Source organism: Taudactylus pleione, unplaced genomic scaffold, assembly GCF_031769625.1.
Source record: "Taudactylus pleione unplaced genomic scaffold, aTauple2 ptg000547l, whole genome shotgun sequence".
Classification (NCBI taxonomy): domain Eukaryota; kingdom Metazoa; phylum Chordata; class Amphibia; order Anura; family Myobatrachidae; genus Taudactylus; species Taudactylus pleione.
Window position 1 is genome coordinate 3,558,543 of NW_028284949.1, and position 23,657 is coordinate 3,582,199.

General features: G+C 48.1%; 1 protein-coding gene across 1 annotated transcript in view; it reads right to left on the minus strand.

Annotated features, from left to right (window-relative positions):
- Window positions 1–23,657, minus strand: part of LOC148500790 (uncharacterized) — a 44,711-nt gene that overhangs the window by 14,112 nt on the left and 6,942 nt on the right. The window contains exons 5-8 of the mRNA XM_088451432.1: window positions 15,224–15,321; window positions 14,975–15,086; window positions 12,035–12,946; window positions 8,960–9,165 (exon numbers count right to left, since the gene is read on the minus strand). Of these exons, the coding sequence (XP_088307558.1) occupies window positions 8,960–9,165; window positions 12,035–12,946; window positions 14,975–15,086; window positions 15,224–15,321 (1,328 nt within the window). The remainder of the gene's footprint in view (window positions 1–8,959; window positions 9,166–12,034; window positions 12,947–14,974; window positions 15,087–15,223; window positions 15,322–23,657) is intronic.

Sequence of the window (23,657 nt, forward strand, 5' to 3'; positions counted from 1 at the left end):
GTCCCGTTTTCGCACATTTACAATTGAATACAGGGATACACGGCCAAGCGCAATACTTTTTCGCACATGAATCCAGCGATGAGGGTGAAAAGTCCGACAACTGACTTTTCGCTTCTGATTGAATACGGGCCTTAGTCGCAATGTGATGCAACTAGGACGCACCAGGAGACTGTGCTGATTAATTTGATATATTACACTTGTATATCTGTGTGTGATTGAGAATTCCGTTGCATTATAGCACTTCGTATGCTGATTGAAAGACAGTCGCACACAGATATACAAAAGTGTCACATATCATTAATCATCACAGTCTCCGTGTGCATCCTAGTCACGCATTTTCTGCAAGAAAAAAAAAAACTCAAAAGAGACACCCGACGCTAGCAGTGTTTCATGGGACCAGGCGCACCGAGAAGGGTCTTTTGGCGTGACTGCAGCAAATACAAGTAAGGACACATCTGTATACAGTCGAAAAAAATTACACTTATCTTGTGGTCAGCCTGTGAACTGTAGATGGTTTCATATATAATGACTGCCCTCCAGTGGTAAATTTGAAAGTTACACTATATAATACTTTTATCCTTATCATTATGTATTCTCACTGCCACCATGTGGTCAGTCTGTGCACTGCAGATGGCTGCTTATTAACGACTGCCCTCCAGTGGTAAATTTGAGTTACAATATACAATACTTTTATCTTTATAATTTTTATCATTCAGTGCCATCTTGTGGCCAGCCTTTCAATTGCAGATGGAATAACTAGGGCTTGCTATACCTTCTATTACCAATGGGTCCAGATCATTTCCAGCTACAGAAATACCCAGGGTCCATATTTGTCATGGTTGATCCTGATTTCCATCAATCTGTTTATTTTTATTCGTATGAGTCTCAGGTGATTCTGTGAATTTGTATGAATTAAAAGAAACATTTATATGCCTGCAGCAGCTGACTTTATGTAAGCTATAGAGTGAGCATCACCTATCATCTCGTACATGTATGGTGTGATTGTGCCATTTAGGAGAATATCTCTGCTGGTATACAGCTAAAAGAAACCTTTATATGAATATTACACATTCATTTGATGTAAGCATTAATGTGAGCATCTCCTTTTCTGTATAAATTCACAGCAGTGTTTATCTGGGGTGGAATGTGGTCCTATGACATCTGTGGGTGACCATTTTTTGGTGACGTGTACCCCCATAACCTTAGTGGGATTTTCACCAATTCCATTTTTCTGCACGAGGTGTAATTAAAGATTTAACATTAGTCTGTTACATATCATTCCCATTGAGATCTAAGCTACATACTTACAGAAGTCATTATGAAGTTATAGACATGGATCCATATTTCTAGAACAGGATTGGTGCAAGATTATATTACCTAATTTTTGTGTTTGAACTGCAGTGGTAAATTTAACAGTTACACTATATGATAATTTTACCCTTAACATTATGTATTCTCTCACTGCCATCTTTTGGTCAGTCTGTGAACTGCAGATAGCTGCTTATGTAATGACTGCCATCCAGTGGTAAATTTGAGTTACAATATATAATACTTTTATCCTTATGTATTATTTCAGTGCCATTTTGTGGCCAGCCTTTGAACTGCAGATGGTTTCATGCATAATGATTGCCCTCTAGTGGTAAATTTGAGTTACACTAAATAATACTTTTGCCCTTATTCATTTTTTCTAAATCTGTTTATTAAGATTTTTAAAGAATCAGACAGTACCGAATATACATATAAAGACACGGTCACTCAGGAATTATCTAGCATGTAAGAACACTTCATACAATTAAATTGTATCATTACAAAACTTGCAGCAGTTGAAATAAAACCTAATCTGACTGAAACAGCCAGTACAGTATCATAACAATATATGCCTCAATATGAATAATACACGTAATATTTAACAAATTACACGTAGAACAGTAAAAAAGGACAAAAACACTGAAGTAGTGTGGAGGGGCGGGGGAGATGGAACAGCAAAAAGCTAAAAATGCAAATACAAAATAAGCAGGCAGTGGGAAAAAAACAAAACAGTTAATACTAACACCATGGGGACATGGCAGACAGCATCAATATGCAGGAGAATTGTGCAACCTGCAAATTAGAGACCATTCACTAGTTTCCAAAGTATTTAAAGTAACCTGTTTAGCTAAAGATTCCAGGGCCCCAATTTTTATAGTAAGAGCCAATAACCACCTTTTCTACATCCACAAGGATGGACTGACACTCAAATTATAAAGTTTGCATAATCAATTGCAATACCATCTCAAACTGAGGAGAGGTTTTGGAGGTCCAGTGATTTCAGATAATCTTTTTAGCAATAGTGACTACAACTGGGAGAAATGGTATTAAGTGTTTATTAGGTATCAGGGATTGCCAGTTGCAAACATCTGCACACAATAATGCTAATGGGTCTACATGCAATTTAATAGACAAAATAGAGTTATTGTAATTAAGGAATTTGTACCAGAACCTTCTAATCATAAAACAGTCCCAGAAGTTATGGTAAAAACAAGAGATATGGTAAGAACTTACCTTTGTTATCTCTGTTTCTACGAAGTCCATAGGGTCCATAGGGTGATCCTGGATCCTGGATCCTCGGGCACCACGGAGTTAAAGCTTTCAGCTGCTCCCAGGATGCACTTGGGTCCAACCTCCCCTATACCCTGCCCCCGAGCCACAGGCACCTCAGTTGGTAAGCAGCCCAGGCCGGAGGAGGAGACGAAACAGAGAGAAGGAAGACTGGAACACACAAGAACCATACTCACAGAAATGGGAGACGGAAAACCGGTGACAAGTCACAGAGCCCGTATGAAGCCAGGTGCGTCAGGGCGGGTGCCCTGTGGACCCAATGGACTTCGTAGAAACAGATTTAACAAAGGTAAGTTCTTACCATATCTCTTGTTTTCTACTTCAGGGTCCATAGGGGTCCACAGGGTGACCTTGGGGATGTCCCAAAGCAGTCCAACTAAGGGCGGGGACGCTCCTGTGCTGATAGGAGAACCCGGCGCCCAAAGGATGCATCCTGAGAGGCAAAGGTGTCAAACGCATAGAACCTCAAAAAGGTCTGAATGGAAGACCAGGTGGCCGCCTTACAGAGCTGAACAGCAGAGGCGCCACGGCTAGCAGCCCAAGAAGGGCCCACAGACCGAGTGGAATGAGCCTTAACAGAGGCTGGAACAGGTAAACCCTCCTGCATATAAGCCTCAATAATAACAAAACGAAGCCAACGGGCTAGAGTCTGTTTGTTGGCAGGCCAACCCCTCTTGTGAAAACCAAAGAGGATAAACAAAGAATCCGACTTCCTCACAGAACTAGTCCGGTCCACATAAACCTGGAGTGCACGGACAACGTCTAAGGAAGCCTCCCCAGCCGAAAGATCAGGCGACTGAAAGGCTGGTACAACAATTTCCTGATTAATGTGGAACCTGGAAACCACCTTAGGCAGGAACTCAGGACGAGTGCGAAGCACCGCTCTGTCCTAATGAAAAATCAGAAAAGGGGGACGACAAGAAAGCGCCCCCAAATCTGAAACCCTCCTGGCAGAAGCAATTGCCAAGAGGAAAACAGTTTTAAAAGTTAGCCACTTGAGCTCCACTGACTCCAAGGGCTCAAAAGGCGGACCCTGTAAGGCCCGAAGAACCACCGCCAAATCCCACGGGGCCACAGGTGGCACAAAGGGAGGCTGGATTCTCAAAACTCCCTGGAAAAAGGTGTGTACGTCCGGCATAGCAGCGATCCTGCGCTGGAACCACACCGACAGAGCAGACACGTGCACCTTCAGCGAAGAAAGACGTAATCCTAAGTCCAAACCCGACTGAAGGAAAGCCAGAATACGCGAAACCCGGAACACCTGGGGATCATAGTTTCTGGCCTCGCACCACTGAAAGAAAGTGTGCCACACTCTGTGATAGATCCTCGCGGAAGCAGGCTTGCGCGCCCTCAGCATGGTGGCAATAACGGAGCTAGAAAAGCCCCGAGACCTCAGGACGGCTGTCTCAAGAGCCACGCCGTCAAAGATAGTCGACCCAGATCCGGGTGAAGACAGGGTCCCTGAGACAACAGGTCCCGCCGTTGAGGTAGGAGGTACGGAGCGTCGATGGACAGGCTCCGCAGATCGGAGTACCACGGCCTTCTGGGCCACGCTGGGGCCACCAGGATCAGTGTGCCTCCGTCCTGTTTGAACTTGCGCAGGACCCGAGACAGCAGAGATATCGGAGGGAACAAGTAAGCCAGTTGAAACAGCCATTTCACCGACAGCGCGTCTATCAGACTTGCGCCTGCGTCCCTTGTCCTTGACCCGTACACAGGCAGCTTGTGATTGTGACGGGACGCCATCAGGTCCAGCTCTGGCAGCCCCCACTTGTCCACGAGTAGTTGGAATACCTCTGGATGAAGCGACCATTCCCCGGGATGCACGTCGTAACGGCTGAGGAAGTCTGCCTCCCAATTGAGGACTCCTGGGATGAAAACTGCCGAGAGAGCTGGAAGATAGCGCTCCGCCCAAGCCAGCACGCGGGACACCTCCGACATCGCAGCTCGACTGCGAGTCCCTCCCCGGTGATTGATGTACGCCACCGTGGTGGCGTTGTCTGACTGCACCTGAACGGCCCTTCCGTGAAGAGCGGTGCCGGACAACTGCAGGGCTCTGTATACTGCCCGCAGTTCCAGGATGTTGATGGGAAAAAGTGCTTCCTCCGCCAACCAACGACCCTGAAGTGACAAGGAGCCTGTCACCGCCCCCCAACCCCGGAGACTGGCATCTGTCGTGAGCAGAACCCATTCCGGGATCCAAAAGGGGCGCCCCTCTAGGAGATGAGCCGTCTGCAGCCACCAGGCTAGGGACAGACGCACCTCCGAGGACAACACCAGCATCTGAGAGCGGATCCTGTCTGGCAATCCGTTCCATTCCAAAAGAATCAGCCCCTGCAGGGGCCTGGAATGGAACTGGGCAAACTCCACCATGTCGAATGCCGACACCATGGACCCCAAAACTCTCATCGCTGAGTGCACCGACACTCTGCCACTGCTCAGACAACTGTGAATCCGCAGCTGTAAGGAGGAGACCTTCTCTGGAGTCAGAAAAATCCGTTGCTGACGAGAGTCCAGCAGGGCCCCCAAATGAACCATCCGCTGTGATGGGATGAGGGAGGACTTCTTCCAGTTGATCAACCAGCCGTGCGCCTGTAGACAAGCGACCGTCAGGTGGAGATGCTGGATCAGTACCTCCGGGGAGCTTGCCAGCAAGAGGAGGTCGTCTAGATACGGTAGCAACCGTATTCCCTGGCTCCGAAGATGAGCCGCCATGACCGCCATCACCTTGGTAAATACCCTTGGTGCCGTGGAGAGACCAAAGGGTACAGCCCTGAATTGGTAGTGGTTGTGGAGAATAGCAAACCGCAGAAACCGTTGGTGCGATGTTGCTATAGGCACATGGAGGTAGGCGTCCTGGATATCCAGGGAGACCATATAGTCCCCTGGTTCCATCGCCAGAATGATGGAACGCAAAGTTTCCATCCTGAATTTGGGAACCCTGAGAAACCTGTTCAGGGACTTCAAATTGAGGATGGGGCGATGAGAGCCATTGGGTTTCTGCACCAGAAACAGCGTAGAGTAATACCCCATCCCACGTTGAGACTGTGGTACGGGTATAATGACCCCTGCCGTCAGCAAGGCCTCTATGGCTTCCTGAACCTGCAAGGCCTTGGTTTTGTCCTGAGAAGGACTTGTGCAAAAAAAACTGGCCAGGCGGCCTGTGCCGAAAAGACAGGGCGTACCCTGGGAGACCACTTCTCGCACCCAGGCATCCGTGGTGGTATTGTGCCAGCACTGGGTGAATTGAAGAAGTCGGCCTCCCACTCTGGGGTCCCCCAGAGGGAGGCCCGTCCCATCACGCAGAAGGCTTATCTTCTTGCTTGGAAGAAGGGCGCCTAGCACTCCAGGCTTGCTTCTTTGGCTTTGAGGCGGTCTTGGGTGCGGACTGCCTCGGGAACGACTGACCCTTTGCCTTGCCCTGAACCCGAAAGGAACGAAAGGCCGAGCTCCGGACCTTAGCAGGTGTACTAGGTGAAGGGAGGAAGGCTGACTTGGATTTTGCCAGGGTATCTACTATTTTGTCCAGGTCCGGACCAAATAGTAATTCTCCATTAAAAGGTAAGGTCTCCAAGCCTTTCTTTGAATCCGCGTCTGCTCTCCAAGACCGCAACCACAAGGATCTACGAGCAGACACTGCTGCCGCCGAAACCCTAGAGGTCAACAGGCTAGCATCCAACGATGCTTCTCCAAAGTAGGAGGCGGCATCTCATCTGTCCTAACAACGCCCTCTGGACGTCCGGAGCTTCATCCGTAAACGTGTCCTCCAAGGCGTTGGCCCACCCCTCAATGGCCTTGGCCACCCAGGAGATGGCCATGGACGGCCGGGCTACAGCCCCTGAGAGAATAAATAGACTTTAGACAAGTCTCCACCTTCCTGTCCGTAGGATCCTTCAGCGAGGATATAGACGGCAATGGCAAAGTAGCACTCCTGATGAGGCGTGTTACATGGGAATCGACTGCAGGCGGAGTTTCCCATTTCTTACAATGCGCTTCCGGGAATGGATAATTGGACGCCAAGCGTTTCTGTGGCAGGAAACGCTTACTGGGTGTCTGCCAGGCCACCGCCATGTGATCAGTCAACTGATCAGACAAGGGGAACGCTGCAGAAGTAACATTAGCTTTTTTAAAACTAGGATACCTCGACTTGGGAGCGGGTGCCTCATCCTCAATCAGAAGAATGGCCTGCACCACCTTAACCAGAGCCCGCACATTGATGGAAGACTTAGTGTCTACCTCCTGGACTGAGGCATCTGAGGCTGAGTCATCCTGCACCTCACCATCATCCGAGGACCCCTCAGAATCCGGAAGATGCGCAGCCTGCACCATGACTGAGCGTTTAGACGCCCTGGAGGGCACGTCACTGCGCAACATCGACTGAAAAGCCGAAGATGCTGCCGCCAAATCTTGGACAGTGTGGGAAAGCGCATCCACCCAGGGTGGAGGAGCTGCCACAGGAGCCTGAAATGGCACCACAGCCTGCTGTGCCACAGGGGTGGACTGAATATACATTGGCAACCCCGCATAGGGACCAACAGGCTGAGACCCCGGGGGAGTCTGCAATAATTGTGGGACACCCGAGGAATGGGGGATGGCAGGCAGGGGCAACGCCCTAGTAGGGGCGGCAGTCGGGACCGACAGACGGTCTGCGATGGACACCAGCACCTGGGAAAACATCGCCCATGGTGGCTCCTGCGACATGGGAGGTTTAGACATACCAGGGAGCGCCTGGCACCGTCCGCACAGGCCGTCCTGTGACAAATCCTCCCTATCCACTCCTGCAGAACAGCGCCTGCAGGAGAACAATACCGGAGCCCCGGAGTGCTCAATCTTCTCCTCAGACATGACTTAGGAAGAAAACGTGCGCACTCACCAGTGTGCTGAACAACAGCCCACAATATGGTACTGTGTAGCACACAACTGTATGTGACGGACCTCACAAATACGTGATTTATATAGGCGAGGTCTGTAGAAACACCCTTCCCCCGCACACCTGTAGGGCTTGTAGGAGAAGGAAAGGGATAGGTATAGGCTGACAGTAAGTAGAAAAAAGACACAGACAGGCAGCACTAGCAAAACTCACATACCATGCAGGAAGATATACTCACTGCACCTTTCCACTACAATCAACCTGCCCAGATTCAGTGTCTGGGAGGGCTATAGTGCTGTGTACACTGTCCTTGTCGGGGGAGAGGTACACAGGGGGACCGGTCCGCGTGCTCCCTGAAGATCTGCGCTGCCAGTAAGAAAATGGCCACTGGAGACCTCAGAGGAGGAGTGGCCGAGTAACTGCAGCTCAGCGACGCCAGACTCCGTGCTGAAAGGCGCGCTGAGCTGAAGGGAGGAGCCGCTAGACAGGGAAGGCTTCCTCCCCTGGCTAGCATATTTAACCCCCGGGTTGCCGGCATCCCGCTTGCCGCATAATTTACCCTGGTGGTCTAGTGGTCTGGCGGGGTATGCCTCCGCTGGAGGGGGGGCTCGCCGCCACCGCTAGCGCCCCCGGTCTGTCCCCTAGACCGGGGGCATGAGACTGCATTTACAAGGAACCCGCGCACCGCCGCTAATCAGCGGTGCGCGGTTTACCTTAATCTCCCCGGCGTCTTCCGGCAGCAGACCCGGGGGAAGCCAGAGTCCGGCTAGTACAGACTCTGGCTTCCCCCACCGCGATCCCCAGTTCAGTGCTGGCGTCGCGGCGGCAGCAGGGAGAAGGAGCGGCAGCGTGGGCGTCTGTACAGACAGCCCATCGCTGCCGCTCTGGAGAAAAAAAAAAAAAACTATAGTAAAAAAATTAAACTAAGTTAAGATAAAAAGCTTTAGGGGGCTGCTCCTGCAGCCCCCCCCCCCGCAGGGTGACCCGACTCCGGCCGGGCACAATCTTAAACTGAGGTGCCTGTGGCTCGGGGGCGGGGTATAGGGGAGGTTGGACCCAAGTGCATCCTGGGAGCAGCTGAAAGCTTTAACTCCGTGGTGCCCGAGGATCCAGGATCCAGCTATACCCCAAGGTCACCCTGTGGACCCTGAAGTAGAAATAAGACATTTTGGGCTCTATATTTCGGACACTGGCCATTTTCTTCTAGGGGCCATATGCATTCCTTGTCCTTAGGAAATGGTTTTGGGATGGTAGAGTGAAAGTACATAGATAATCAATAGGCCTACACCATATGGTCAACAAGGTCAAAAGATTTACAGTTAAATGGTCGACATGGACTTAGGTCCACAGGGTCAAAATGCAATTGGTCAACACAGAAAAGAGTTTGAAGGAATTCCTTACAGCGGTCACAAAATGGCACCATCAGAGGAGACAGCCAAACCCTACTCCTGATGCTATCGGAGCTAAATGCTGCCTAGTTACTGCTCTCACCTTCAGGAAATCTGTGCTGGAAGTATCTGAGGGTATAGCAGTTGTCACTGCCACCTTACATACACACCTTGATAAAGACTCTTCTGTGAGTGGAAACGTGTCGGTGGATATCAACAAGGAGAAGTAGTGCGAGGAGTGACATCTGAGGAGACTTTTCCACATTCGGTCATTCAGGTCCATTCCCAGGAGACCTTTGGATTCACGGTCTATGCGAAATTGGGCGTGTGGAATTTACACCCCCTAATATCTGGTACACTGCTTTGTTTTCGTGAATGGTGGATTTTTATGCCAAGTATTTTTATTGTTTTGCTTTGAATAAAATGGTATGTCACTATTTGAGATTAATTTCCTCCCCTCTATGTTCTGATCCATTGCGGAGTGATTGGGAGAATCATAAGATTCCCAAGTGGGAATGAGAAGAAATACCACAGCATCTTGTTTGGGGTCTTTGTACCGTTTGGTGGATTTCTTTTTTTTTTTTAATCCGTTATTCTTTATGATATATATACAGTTTCCTAACAAAGTGCACATTATTATACATTCTGCTTTTATCTTGTACATTGTTGGGGAAAATAGTGACCACCCCAGTATATATCTGCTGTAGCTATTTTTGGAGAGCTGGTTTACCAAATTTTTGTTTTGTTACAATATATAATACTTACTTATCACTGTGAATTTTCTGCCATCTTGTGGTCAGCTTGTGAATTGCAGATGGTAATGACTGCCCCCTAGTGGTACATTTGAAAGTGACACTATTTATTACTTTTATCCTTAAAACTGGGGCAGACACACAAATAGGAGATATAAATAGTACTCGGTGGAGCTGGAATCTGTAACTAAGAGTTAGAATGGTAACAGCAGCACAGAGTATTCCAGCTCATCCAAATCCTTCATAGATGCAGCTGCACAAAAGTACAGAGTAATGATGTAAGGCTCCTGCCATACTGGTGCAGTAACGCTGTGCTGCGTGACGTGCGCCTGTATATGGATAAGAGATCATACATCCAATGATTAGTGATATGAAGCAGCCTGGCATGTTCCATTATGTGTAGTCTGTATGTATTAGAGTCATCCATAGGGAATAGCTGTGCTGGCTTTCCTGCTGAGGTATAATATGGTCCTTTCATCAGAGATGTAATCAGTCTGTAGTTTATTATACAGAGAGTAAATCGTGACCATGAGAGTTCTGTAACGTCTAGTTCCTCAGTCATCCCTTTTATTGTTGTCTTTACAAACTATTGTAAAACCTATAATTTTATGTAAAGTATTATAACCTGACCCAATGCTGACTATCGATCTAACTCCACCACTGGCCTCTCCGGTGCGCTGCTCCTCTGTCACTGCCGGCCTACACTGCACACCACTGTTTTCACCCTGCTTCCTGGGATTGTGGAGGGGACCAATGACCGGAGGACAGGCAAGTTTTACTGAATGGCTACATAACACTACTATATATTGCATCAATATAATGCAATATATAGTGGTAATTACCAGTAGCCATTTCAGTTTTTACATGAACAGACCCCTAAGCAAGCGTGCCAAGAGCCGCGCCGGGCCCGGGTAATTTGTACCCTCTCCCCCCCCCTCTCGGCGCCGCTGCCCCTAAGTGAGATAAAATCAGAGGTTACAGAGCTCATTACATGACCCATCTCACACCGACACTTACAGCCAAGTGATCACATGATGTAATATCTCACCACTTCCCATATTACATCCCCAGCAAATTACCAACATGACAGATTAGTTAGTTATTGTGCGAAACGGATAACGAATAAGGAAACAAAGTCATTTACATGGGGAATATGCTGCAGCGTTATGTTGGTGACATTTATTTCAGCTAGGAGTGGGTTTTATCTAAATTGTGATATAACAGTATACAGTGTAAATATACAAATGTAATATACCCTTCATTAAGCAGGGACAGCATTGTATACAAGCTTGTTGTGGAAATATTCAATAAAATAATATAACTGCAAATACCGCTGAAAGGGCCAGATTCAGCACGGATGGCAGATGCCAACGCGGTTGTAATAGCTCACGCAGTTCTGCTGTGAAAATATGCTAATGACTGCGAAAGCATTGCCAGCGCAGCCCAATAAATGGACGCCTACTTCCTCTTACTCACACCTGTAATACCTTGAAATCTGCGAAAACATCGGACCCTCACGCACAATTACACAAAGTCAGACCTTGCTAAACTTCCTTCATCAGTTAGAGCTCAGGCTGCGTATGTCATCGCAGTGGCTCATTTATGCACACCCCTATAACAGAGTCCGAACGCACCGACACGCTTGCGTTTTGCCAACAACCCCCCCCGTCCCGTCAACACCCCCAAACGCTCACTTCCTGTCAATCACACTGTGATGGGTCTGTGTGAAGTCTGTGATTGCTGTGCGATCACAGTGGTGCATATGGATGCGCAAAACGTGAAAAAGGTCCGTCTGTGTACGTAAACGCATTAGTGATCCGTGCTGAATCAGGCCCCAAGTATCTGCCAAGTGGGGGAGTTAATAGGCTTTTGGCCTCTGGGTATGATTCAGTACGGATCGCAACTGCAATTACGCACGCAGTCTCACTGCGATGATATGCTAATCCACTGTGATCACTATGCCGTCGCAGCACAACATATGGACGGCCACCTTACCTTACACACATCCGTAATACTTTGCAAGACTGAAAGACCATCGGTAACACTGAGTACCATCGGAGCCTCAAGCACACTTGCACAAGCTCTGGCATTACTCAGGAATTGCTAACCTCATCGCACGCAGTGAAAGATCAGGCTGCGTAGTACATCGCAGTGGCTAATTTATGCACGCCCCTATAACGGCGTCAAAACGCACTGTCAGCCCTGCGTTTTGCCAACAATCCCCCCGTCAACACACCCAAACGCTCACTTCCTGTCAATCACACTGAGTGAAGTCTGCGATTGCTGTGCGATCACAGTGGTGCATTCACACACACGCACTGCATCGCATATGCATGCACAGAACGCGAAAATCGTCCGTGTGTGTGCGTAAACGCATTAGTGATCCATGCTGAATCAGGCCCTAAGTTTTATATTTCTAGACGCTCATATACATTGTTTTTCTCCTGTGTGACGTTTCTGATGACTAAACAGAGCTGATTTATGTTTAAAGCATGTCCCACAGTCGGAACATGAAAATGGCCTCTCACCTGTGTGAACTATTTGATGTCTATTAAGGTCTCTTTTCTGTGTAAAACATTTCCCACACTCAGAACACGGAAATGGCCTCTCACCTGTGTGAGTTCTCTGATGTTCATCAAGTGTTCCCTGACGTGCAAAACATTTCCCACACTCAGAACATGGAAATGGCTTCTCACCTGTGTGAGTTCTCTGATGTTCATCAAGTGTTCCCTGACGTGCAAAACATTTTCCACATACAGAACATGGAAACGGCTTCTCACCCGTGTGAGTTCTTTTATGTTTATCAATATCTCCTTTCTGTGTGAAGCATTTCCCACATTCAGAACATGAAAATGGTCTCTCGCCTGTGTGAGTTCTCTTATGTTTAGTAAGTGTTCCTTGATGTGCAAAACATTTCCCACATTCAGAACAAGAAAATGGCCTCTCACCTGTGTGAGTTCTCTTATGTTTTTCAAGATCTCCTTTCAGTGTAAAACATTTCTCACACTCAGAACATGGAAAAGGCCTCTCAGCTGTGTGAACTCTCTTCTGATGTAGAGAAAGACTCAGCTGCTTTGTAAAACTTTTCCCACATTCAGAACATGTAAATGGTTTATCATCTGTATGATCCGAGCTGTGTGTAACAATACAGGAATTATCAGAGGAACACTCCTCATGATTAGAAGGCTCAGATGATAGATCTGCACTGTGATATGCTGGGTGTATACTTGGGGTAATGGGGGATTCTCCTGGAGAGTCCTGTGAGAGGTTATCGTCTAGGTCACAATCTGGAGATAATATGAGATGTCTCCCCGAGTTATTCCTGCTGTTGTGTCCATCTGCTGGGAACAGAATATATATATGTGAATTAGCATCCCTGCAGCACTATACCATACTGTGTTACTATAATAAGACGTGCATTGCTGTACCCCGACATCTCCATACAGTCAGTGACTTCATCAGTGTCACGTTGTCAGACAGGACCATGGGTAATATCTAATGGGATATCACCCAGGAAGGATCATGGGTAATGTAACATGGTAGGAGTAGGAGGGGGGGGTCATGGGCAAATGTCACATTTGTAAGTGACAGGGAGGAACAACGTTACGATGTGAGGGCTCCTGATGTAAACCAGAGTGTGTGTGGAGGAGTCTAGTCAGATCTCTGGCCTGGTGACACACTGTGACATGATGTGAGGGGAGAGCAGAAGTAGAATAGCTCCTGATTCTCTCACTGGTCAGATACTTTGTCCTCATTAGTCTGTACTGACAGAGGAGGGTGTAGGATAAGAGATTGCTGTAGTGACAGAGGAGGGTGTAGGATAAGAGATTGCTGTAGTGACAGAGGAGGGTGTAGGATAAGAGATTGCTGTAGTGACAGAGGAGGGTGTAGGATAAGAGATGGCTGTAGTGACAGAGGAGGGTGTAGGATAAGAGATTGCTGTAGTGACAGAGGAGGGTGTAGGATAAGAGATGGCTGTAGTGACAGAGGAGGGTGTAGGATAAGAGATGGCTGTAGTGACAGAGGAGGATGTAGGATAAGAGATTGCTGTAGTGACAGAGGAGGGTGTAGGATAAAAGATGGCTGTAGTGACAGAGGAGGATGTAGGATAAGAGATTGCTGTAGTGACAGAGGAGGGTGTAGGATAAGAGATTGCTGTAGTGACAGAGGAGGGTGTAGGATAAGAGATTGCTGTAGTGACAGAGGAGGGTGTAGGATAAGAGATGGCTGTAGTGACAGAGGAGGGTGTAGGATAAGAGATGGCTGTAGTGACAGAGGAGGGTGTAGGATAAGAGATGGCTGTAGTGACAGAGGAGGGTGTAGGATAAGAGATGGCTGTAGTGACAGAGGAGGGTGTAGGATAAGAGATGGCTGTAGTGACAGAGGAGTGTGTAGGATAAGAGATTGCTGTAGTGACAGAGGAGGGTGTAGGATAAGAGATTGCTGTAGTGACAGAGGAGGGTGTAGGATAAGACATTGTTGTAGTGACAGAGGAGGGTGTAGGATAAGAGATTGCTGTAGTGACAGAGGAGAGTGTAGGATAAGAGATTGCTGTAGTGACAGAGGAGAGTGTAGGATAAGAGATTGCTGTAGTGACAGAGGAGGGTGTAGGATAAGAGAGTGCTGTAGTGACAGAGGAGGGTGTAGGATAAGAGATTGCTGTAGTGACAGAGGAGGGTGTAGGATAAGAGATGGCTGTAGTGACAGAGGAGGGTGTAGGATAAGAGAGTGCTGTAGTGACAGAGGAGGGTGTAGGATAAGAGATTGCTGTAGTGACAGAGGAGGGTGTAGGATAAGAGATTGCTGTAGTGACAGAGGAGGGTGTAGGATAAGAGATTGCTGTAGTGACAGAGGAGGGTGTAGGATAAGAGATTGCTGTAGTGACAGAGGAGGGTGTAGGATAAGAGATTGCTGTAGTGACAGAGGAGGGTGTAGGATAAGAGATGGCTGTAGTGACAGAGGAGGGTGTAGGATAAGAGAGTGCTGTAGTGACAGAGGAGGGTGTAGGATAAGAGATTGCTGTAGTGACAGAGGAGGGTGTAGGATAAGAGATTGCTGTAGTGACAGAGGAGGGTGTAGGATAAGAGATTGCTGTAGTGACAGAGGAGGGTGTAGGATAAGAGATTGCTGTAGTGACAGAGGAGGGTGTAGGATAAGAGATTGCTGTAGTGACAGAGGAGGGTGTAGGATAAGAGATGGCTGTAGTGACAGAGGAGGGTGTAGGATAAGAGATTGCTGTAGTGACAGAGGAGGGTGTAGGATAAGAGATTGCTGTAGTGACAGAGGAGGGTGTAGGATAAGAGAGTGCTGTAGTGACAGAACAAGGAGAATATGTGACTGTTCTGTACTTAGTGATTATTACTCACCTGTGCTGATATCTGTAGGTATCTCCTCCTCCTTACACTGATGATCACCCATCACATACGTCTCTTCTTCCTCTTTTATATCTTCTACTTTAAAATCACTGATGTGTTCCCCCTAAATAACCCATAATAAATAAATGTCTGATGTCATTTATTCAGGTTAGATAGAAGAACATCAGTGTATAAAGCACACAGAGCTTCTCTACAAAACATATAGCTACTGATATTCGGGGAGACCATAATCCCACCTACCTGATCCTCCTGTGGGACTCTGTGATTCTCCTCTGTATCATCCTGGGAATAAAGAGGACGGGGACATCTCTCTGGGGTATTCCTGTTACTGGCTCCATCTGTAGGAGACACACAGTGACTGATTACACTGTATATATGTGATTATCAGATGCTGTGTATCTAGGTGGCCCTGAAACGTGTTTTATCAGACAGATATATTGCACCAAGGATACGGCGTAGTGTAACTGCGCTGAATATGATAACGACTATAAAGGGCGGTTCGGCTGCAGAGATGCGTACAGCTCCATATATGGGAGAATAAACACATTGCTTTCCGTGGACACAATGCGGAAGCATTTACGGACAACTTGCATTCAACTCTGTATAAGCCAGAGTGTATTTCTGCTGGAAATCCGGATTCAAGGAGTGTCTGTAACGGAGTTGGCAAAATTTCAGAGTCTTTGTATAGTGTATTTATTTTTTGATGAATTTTATTAAAGGGCTGCATATACCAAATTAGATATTGTCATATGACTTCAGTGATAATAAATGTATTATTACAATAAGGAGATTTATGTTCTTAACGGGTTAAATCCTTTTGGTCAAGATCCATTGGGGATACAGGGACAACGCAGGGTATAGGCTGTGCAGAAGGACTGCCCATCAAACAGTTAACATCTTTGACATCACGGCTGCCCAGGCTCCCTCACCCCTATACCCCGCCCCAGCCCCAGGCCAGTTAAGTTAGCAAGTCCAAGGCAGGAGCGAGAAAGGAGAAAGAAGACTGACACACACAAAGATCGAAACACACCAAAGAGATGGACAGGGGAACTAGAAACAGAACAAATCTTCGCAAGCCAGATGCATCAGGGTGGGACTCCCTGTGTCCCCTATGGATCTCAAAGGATTTAACCAGGTAAGAACATAAATCTCCTTTTCTTCCTCACTCCATGACGACACAGGGACAAAGCTGGGATGTCCTAAAGCAATTGCCCTAAGGGAGGGGATGCACCTAAGCTGCACTGAGAACTCTCTGCCCAAAGGTGGCATCCACAGAGGAGAAGGTGCCAAAGGAATAGAAACGGATAATCGTGTGGACAGAAGACCACGTGGCCGCCCTGCAAAGCTGCTCAGCAAGTACCTGCCGACCTGATGGAATGAGCCGTCACCACGGCTAGTGCAGGGATGTCTGGTGCCGCGTACACCTGGCGGATGGTCAAACACAGCTAGCGGGCCAAGGTCTGTTTCGTAGCCAGCCAGCCCAGTTTGTGAAAGCCATAGAGCACAAAAGGGAATCAGACTTACGGATAAACCTGGTGCGGCCTAAATAAATCCAGAGGACCCTCACCACATCCAAAGTGGCCTCTTCTGGTAAAAAATCAGGTGACTGAAAAGAAGAAAACCACAAATGTCTGGTTGATGTGGAACTGAGATACTACCATTGGAAGAATGGCTGGTCAGAGTTTAAAACCAGAAATGGAGAGCAACACGACAGCGTGCTCAAGTCCAACACTCACCGGGCCGATGTGATGGGCAGGAGGAATACAGTTTTCCACATGAGCCAGCAAATGTCCCCAGACTCTAAAGGCTTGAAGGGAGAAGACTGAAGAGCCCTAAGCACTAAAAATAAGTCCCATGGAGCCACCTGAGGAACAAATGAGGGCTGCATGTGGAGACATCAGGCAACAACGCAATCCATCTCTGAAAGAGAGAGGGCTAATACCAGATCTTTCAAGAAAGAAAGGTGTAGACCCAAATCCAGACCCGCTTGCAAGAAGGAGAGAACTCGGGAGAGTCGAAAGAACCTGGGGTTAAGGCACCTGGCCGAGCACGATGAGAAGTAAATCCTCCATAACCGGTGACAATTCTTAGCTGAGACAGGCTTGAGGAAAATTAAGCATGGTACGAATGACCGACCTGGAAAAGCCCTTGGCCCTCAGGACGGATGTCTCAAGTGCAACCCCATCAAATCGAGATGGGCCAGATCCGGATGGAAGCATGGGCCCTGAGACAGTAAATCCAGCAGTAGCAGAAAAAGCAGTGGAGCATCGATGGAGAGGCCTTGAAGATCCGCGTACCAAGCTCGCCGATGCCAATCGGGGGCCACTAGGATCACGGTGACGCCTTCCACTTCCAGTTTGTGGAGAACCCACGGAATAAGGAGGTAATATGTACATGAGACGAAAGACCCTCCGAACTACTAAGGCATCCACCAGAAGGACTCCCAGATCCCTGGTACGGAAACAGTACAGCAGAAGCTTGTGACTGTGTCGAGACGCTATCAAGTCGACGTCCGGTAGGCTCCAGCGATGAACCAGAAGCTGAAAGCCATCTGGACGAAGAGCCCACTGAGCCTAGTGAACATCCTGAAAGCTTAGGAAGTCCACTTAAAAGTACTGGAACCCTGGAATGAAGACGACAGAGAGAGCCGGTAGATGACGCTCTGTCCAGCTGAGAATGCAGTTCACCTCCTTCATGGCGAAGCAACTGCAAGTGCCTCCCTGATGGTTGATGTAGGTGATGGCAGTTGCAGTGTCAGACTTAACCAGGCAATGCTGGAGGAGCGGTTGCACTAGACAAAGAGCTTGGAAGACCGCTCAGAACTTGATCGGAAGGCGGCTCTCATGAATCGTCCACAAACCCTGAATGGACTGCTGGTAGGTTACTGCCCCCCACTCGCGTAGACTGGCGTCTGTGGTGAGCAGTACCCAATCCTGAATCCAAAAGGGTTGGCTCTTGTCCAATTGGGACACCTGGAGCCACCACAAGAGGGAGAGCCGGACCTCCCGAGAGAGGATGATGGTCTGCGTATTGATCTGGGGAAGGGATTTATTCCATCGGGTCAGAACTGCCCTCTGAAGCGGACGGGAGCAAAACTGGGCATACTCCACCATGTTGAAAGTAGAGACAAGTGAACCCAGGATCAGCATGCAGGAGTAAATGAACGCTCGGTGCTGATGCAAGAACCTGCATATCTTGTCTTGAAGGTCCTGAAGTTTGTCGGCCAGGAGGAAAACTCTCTGAACAAAGAAGTCCAGTAAGGCCCCCAGGTGGAGCATCTGTTGAGACAGAGTTAAAGAAGATTTTCTCCAATTGATGATCCACCCGTGAAATTGGAAAATATCTACTTCCAGACAAAGGTGTTCCCTGAGGATGTCCAAAGACTGGGTGTCACGTTCGAGCTATGGTGGTCCCCTGTAGAGGGATTAGAAGACGTGTACCCAGGTTGAAAAAGGAATCTGAGGCGAGGGGCCTAGAAATATGCCTTCTTCATCCACAAGTAGCAGATGTTGGCTAGACCTGACCAAAGGCGCAGAGTCTAACTTATTTGGAAGTGTTCACCAGTGACCCCTCCAAGCGGGATTTGGGCTTAAGCTGCACCCAGCAAGCAGGTCGCGGCCCTTTGGTCAGGTATCTGGCACAAGGGGGAAATGGAAGAACACTATCACAGGGAAAGCACAGGAGAATGATACTGGAAGTTTTGTACTTGGTTGATGTACTGGGTACACAACCTGTTGATCCAGACGCAGGGCTGACACCGGAGAATAGCACTAGGAGACTGTACTTGGATGATCTATTAAGTACACACACTGTGGCTTCAGACGCAGAACTGGCACAGGAGAATGGCACTCGGAGTTTGTACTTGAATGACGTACTAAGTACACACACTGTGGCTTCAGACGCAGAACTGGCACAGGATGATGACACTTCGGAGATAGTACTCGGATGACATACTGAGTACATATGCTGTGGATAACACTAGGAGAGTATCACAGGGAAGAAAGGAGCTTGGAACCTGTAACGCTGCAGCAGCAAGTATACACTGGAAGTAACGACGTTGTACAGGCAACTTCCTGTTGTCAGGAGCCCGGCTAAATAACCTAAGGTAGCAATCCATTGTAGGATAGTGTCAGCTGACAGCAACCAATGTTACCGTTGGGTAAAGGACAATCAGGTGATGTAGACTGTCATGGCTGCGCCCATGACGTTAACCACAGGAACCAAATCACGGAGCGAGCACATGGATGTCCTAGCAGACCCCAGGTATAATCCTCAGAACGTCACTCGCCATCACACCTGTCTTCTGACCGCTTGGGAGGTCAGGGAAAGCTGGCGCCGATCCTAGGCCGCAACCTGACACTGGGCTAGGATTAGAAGATCGACCAGGTAAGAGAGAATCCTGACACTTCTGCACCGCAAATGAGCTGCCATGACCACCATGACTTTCATGAAGACACGAGGAGCCGTGGAAAGACCAAATGGCAATGCCCAAAATTGGTAATGGACTGCAAACCAGAGGAAGCGCTGAGGACTGAGAAATCCCCCGGTTCCAGTGCCAGAATGATAGAACGCAGAGATTCCATGCAAAACCTGCGGACTGCAAGAAGCGGTTGATAGACTTTAGGTTGAGTATTGGCCGAAAGTACCGGTTCGGCATTTGAACCAAGAAGAGGTTGGCATAGAAGCCCTTGCCTATTCTGAGCCCTGGGTACTGGAATAATTACCTTGGAGGCCAGAAAAGAGTGAATGAACTCCAGCAGTGCTTTTGCTTTTCCTGGATCCACTGGAAGGCCCATGGAAAAGAACTGGGCCAGAGGACGCTTTTGGAAGGTTAGAGTGTAGCCTTGAGAAACCACTCCATGTACCCAGGCGTCCGACGTGATTGCCAGTAAGGTCTCAGAAAAAAAGCAGAAGCCAGCCTTTCACGCTGGGGTCCCCCAGGTGGAGGCCCGTCCCGTCAGGCTTTTCGACAGGCTTGGTGGTGGGGCGTCTGGCAGACCAGGGTTGTTTGATTCGGGGCTTGGGGCTCTTGAAGGAAGTACACTGGAACTTGGAGAAAGATTGGCCCTTGGCCTTTCCTTGTGGACGAAAGAAACAAAAATTAGATGCTAGTGACCTAGGGGTAGAAACGCTGTCTTGTCCAATTCCGGATTAAAAAGAATGTCTCCTTAGAATCTGAGTTGGTGCGCTCCAGGAACAAAGCCAGAGGGCTCTTCTAGCCGCGAAAGAGAAAGCTGACAATTTGGAGGTTAGGATACTAGTGTCAAGGGCAGCCTCATCCAGATAGGAGGCAGGCTTCTTCATATATGCCATTAGCGATAATAACTGGCTCCTGGGTTATCAGAGGAGAGGTCCTCTTCCAAGGCATCCTTCCAATTGCCGAAGGCCTTTGTCACCCAAATGAAAGCCATAGCCGGTTGTGTGATAGTACCTGCATGGGAATAAATAGACTTAAGGAAGATTTCCAACTTCCTATCCGTTGGATCCTTAAAGGAAGCTGTATTAGGGATAGGAAGGATAGAGTTCTTAACTAGGTGGGCAAAATGCACGTCAACTGGGGGAGCAGACTCCCATTTGTGAAGCTGCTTGGCAGGGACCGGATAAATGGTCGCAATGTGCTTGGAGACCTGAAATCGTCTGATAGGAATGGTCCAAGCCTCCGTTAAGAGGTCCTTAAGCTGTTTGACTTAGGGAATTCTATCGAAACCCACTTTTGCCACTTGAAAACCGGAGCTTTGGATCTAAGGGCCGGTTTCTCATCCTTGATGTACAGGATCAGTTTAACCACCTTAATCAAGGCCTCTACATCTACTTGAGACGAGGAATCCTCCTGGACAGAGGTGGTGTCCACACACGTGTAGTTTATTCTCCTTTCTGCTTTGCACATCTCAGTATTGATAGGGTCAGAATATGCTCACGTCAGGAAACAGGCCATGAGCCTCTACTGATGGTGTCCAAATCTCTCTCAATCTTCTGAGTACCGGTTAAGGTGATATGTCACTGTGCACTTCACTATGTCTGCTACTTATTGGCCTATAGCGTGTGTTTGCTCACAGTACTTTTGCAATATTTTGTAATGAGCCTGGGTTTCTTCTTTACCGTAAAGTAACCGTCTTCTCCAAATTGAGTTATGGAGACTGCTGACTTCCTATCACTTTAGGGTCCTGCCCAGTACTGTCCACCCATTGTATTACGGTTGGGTGTTGATTCGTTAGACCACTTTATTCTGTCTTGGTTCCCTCCCCTACTTATCCCTTAGGTCCCACCTTGCCTAGGCTCCCACACATCACATTGGGGAATACAGCAGTGGTGGAGGAGCTGGTCTGGTAATATGGTCACTAGTCCTACCCTAGGCATCACAGATGGTAGGCTGTGCTGTACGCCTTATGGTGTAAATTATCCTCTGCTTTTCACTCCTCTCAGCTCTAATGGTGTAAGCCATGCCATGGCGCAGAATTACATTCTGGGAGTCTTCAGTCTCCTCTGGTTGTTGCTGTTTGTCTCTGGGCAACATTAAAACAGCAAGCAACCTATTTTCTCCTGTTCTGTTTTCAGCTAATTGAGGAGGTGCCCAGGAACAAGTGCTGCCCTGATTATGATTACCGCTGGCTCAGTACAGACCACCCACCGGACTCCAGCCTCTGTACTCAGTGTCATACGATCCAAGCAGACAGGCTCCGGTTCTTCAAGCAGCTACCAGTGAGAGGCAGTGACATACGGAGTTAGTGGAGGAGGAGGTGGGCTGTTGCCATTATCAATTTGCCTCGACAGTAGTTACATGCCACGCCTGGGGTGATCCATTACTACCACCAGCTCCAGAGCCCACCACCTCTTCCACTTCTTATCTCCTCTGTCCTCTGTGGACCAGGTATGGACAAAAATTACAACAGCCTCCCAGAGGGAGCACAACAACCCCACAGCCTCCATTAGGGATAAAAAAAGGAGAGTAAACAGTCCGACAACCAATGACCCCCACATACTGCCCCCAGTAGGTAGGGGTGCATTTTACTTCTGCTAGTTTCCAATTTGTCATGAGAACTATTGCTGTAAAATATGTGTCTGACAAGCTTACATTGTTCCCAAAGTTTATATAGTCACTGCTAGGTACTGTTATTGCATAGCACATTAGTGACCAGCCTTACTTTTAACTCCAAGTTATGTTTGCAACAGTACACATGGGATCATGGAAGGTAATGAAATATGGATTTGGAGGTAGGAGGGGCAATGATGGATATGTGGTTCGATCTGAGGGGCATTGATGGTTCATGTGAGAGGGAGAAATTATGGGCACGCCCCCAGAGTGATGGAAATGGGGGTGTGCCATGAGGCCACACCCCTTGCAGGAATGGCAGGCACAAGTAAAATGTGCCCTCCAAAATTAAAAAGTGCCCTCCTCGGTGATCAGCAGCCTGCCATAAAAAATTCTAGAGTGAACACTATGACATGATGTTAGCGATACACCAGAGTGTGTGGGGAGAAGACTGGTCAGATCTCTGGGCTGGTAACACACAGTGACATGATGTGAGGGGGAGAGCAGCAGTATAATAGGGGCTGATGGATCCTGATGTATGAGATACACCAGAGAGTGTGGGGAGGAGACTGGTCAGATCTCTGTGCTGGTAACACACAGTGACATGATGTGAGGAGGAGAGCAGGAGTATAATAGGGGCTGATGGCTCCTGATTCCCCCACTGGACAGATACTTTCCCTCATTAGTCTGTACTGTCAGAGGAGGGTGTAGGATAAGAGATTGCTGTAGTAACAGAGGAGGGTGTAGGATAAGAGATTGCTGTAGTAACAGAGGAGGGTGTAGGATAAGAGATTGCTGTAGTAATGACAGAGGAGGGTGTAGGATAAGAGATTGCTGTAGTAACAGAGGAGGGTGTAGGATAAGAGATTGCTGTAGTGACAGAGGAGGGTGTAGGATAAGAGATTGCTGTACTGACAGAGGAGGGTGTAGGATAAGAGATGGCTGTAGTGACAGAGGAGGGTGTAGGATAAGAGATGGCTGTAGTGACAGAGGAGGGTGTAGGATAAGAGATGGCTGTAGTGACAGAGGAGGGTGTAGGATAAGAGATTGCTGTAGTGACAGAGGAGGGTGTAGGATAAGAGATTGCTGTAGTGACAGTGGAGGGTGTAGGATAAGAGATTGCTGTAGTGACAGAGGAGGGTGTAGGATAAGAGATTGCTGTAGTGACAGAGGAGGGTGTAGGATAAGAGATGGCTGTAGTGACAGAGGAGGGTGTAGGATAAGAGATTGCTGTAGTGACAGAGGAGGGTGTAGGATAAGAGATTGCTGTAGTGACAGAGGAGGGTGTAGGATAAGAGATTGCTGTAGTGACAGAGGAGGGTGTAGGATAAGAGATTGCTGTAGTAACAGAGGAGGGTGTAGGATAAGAGATTGCTGTAGTGACAGAGGAGGGTGTAGGATAAGAGATTGCTGTAGTGACAGAGGAGGGTGTAGGATAAGAGATTGCTGTAGTGACAGAGGAGGGTGTAGGATAAGAGATTGCTGTAGTGACAGAGGAGGGTGTAGGATAAGAGATTGCTGTAGTGACAGAGGAGGGTGTAGGATAAGAGATTGCTGTAGTGACAGAGGAGGGTGTAGGATAAGAGATGGCTGTAGTGACAGAGGAGGGTGTAGGATAAGAGATTGCTGTAGTGACAGAGGAGG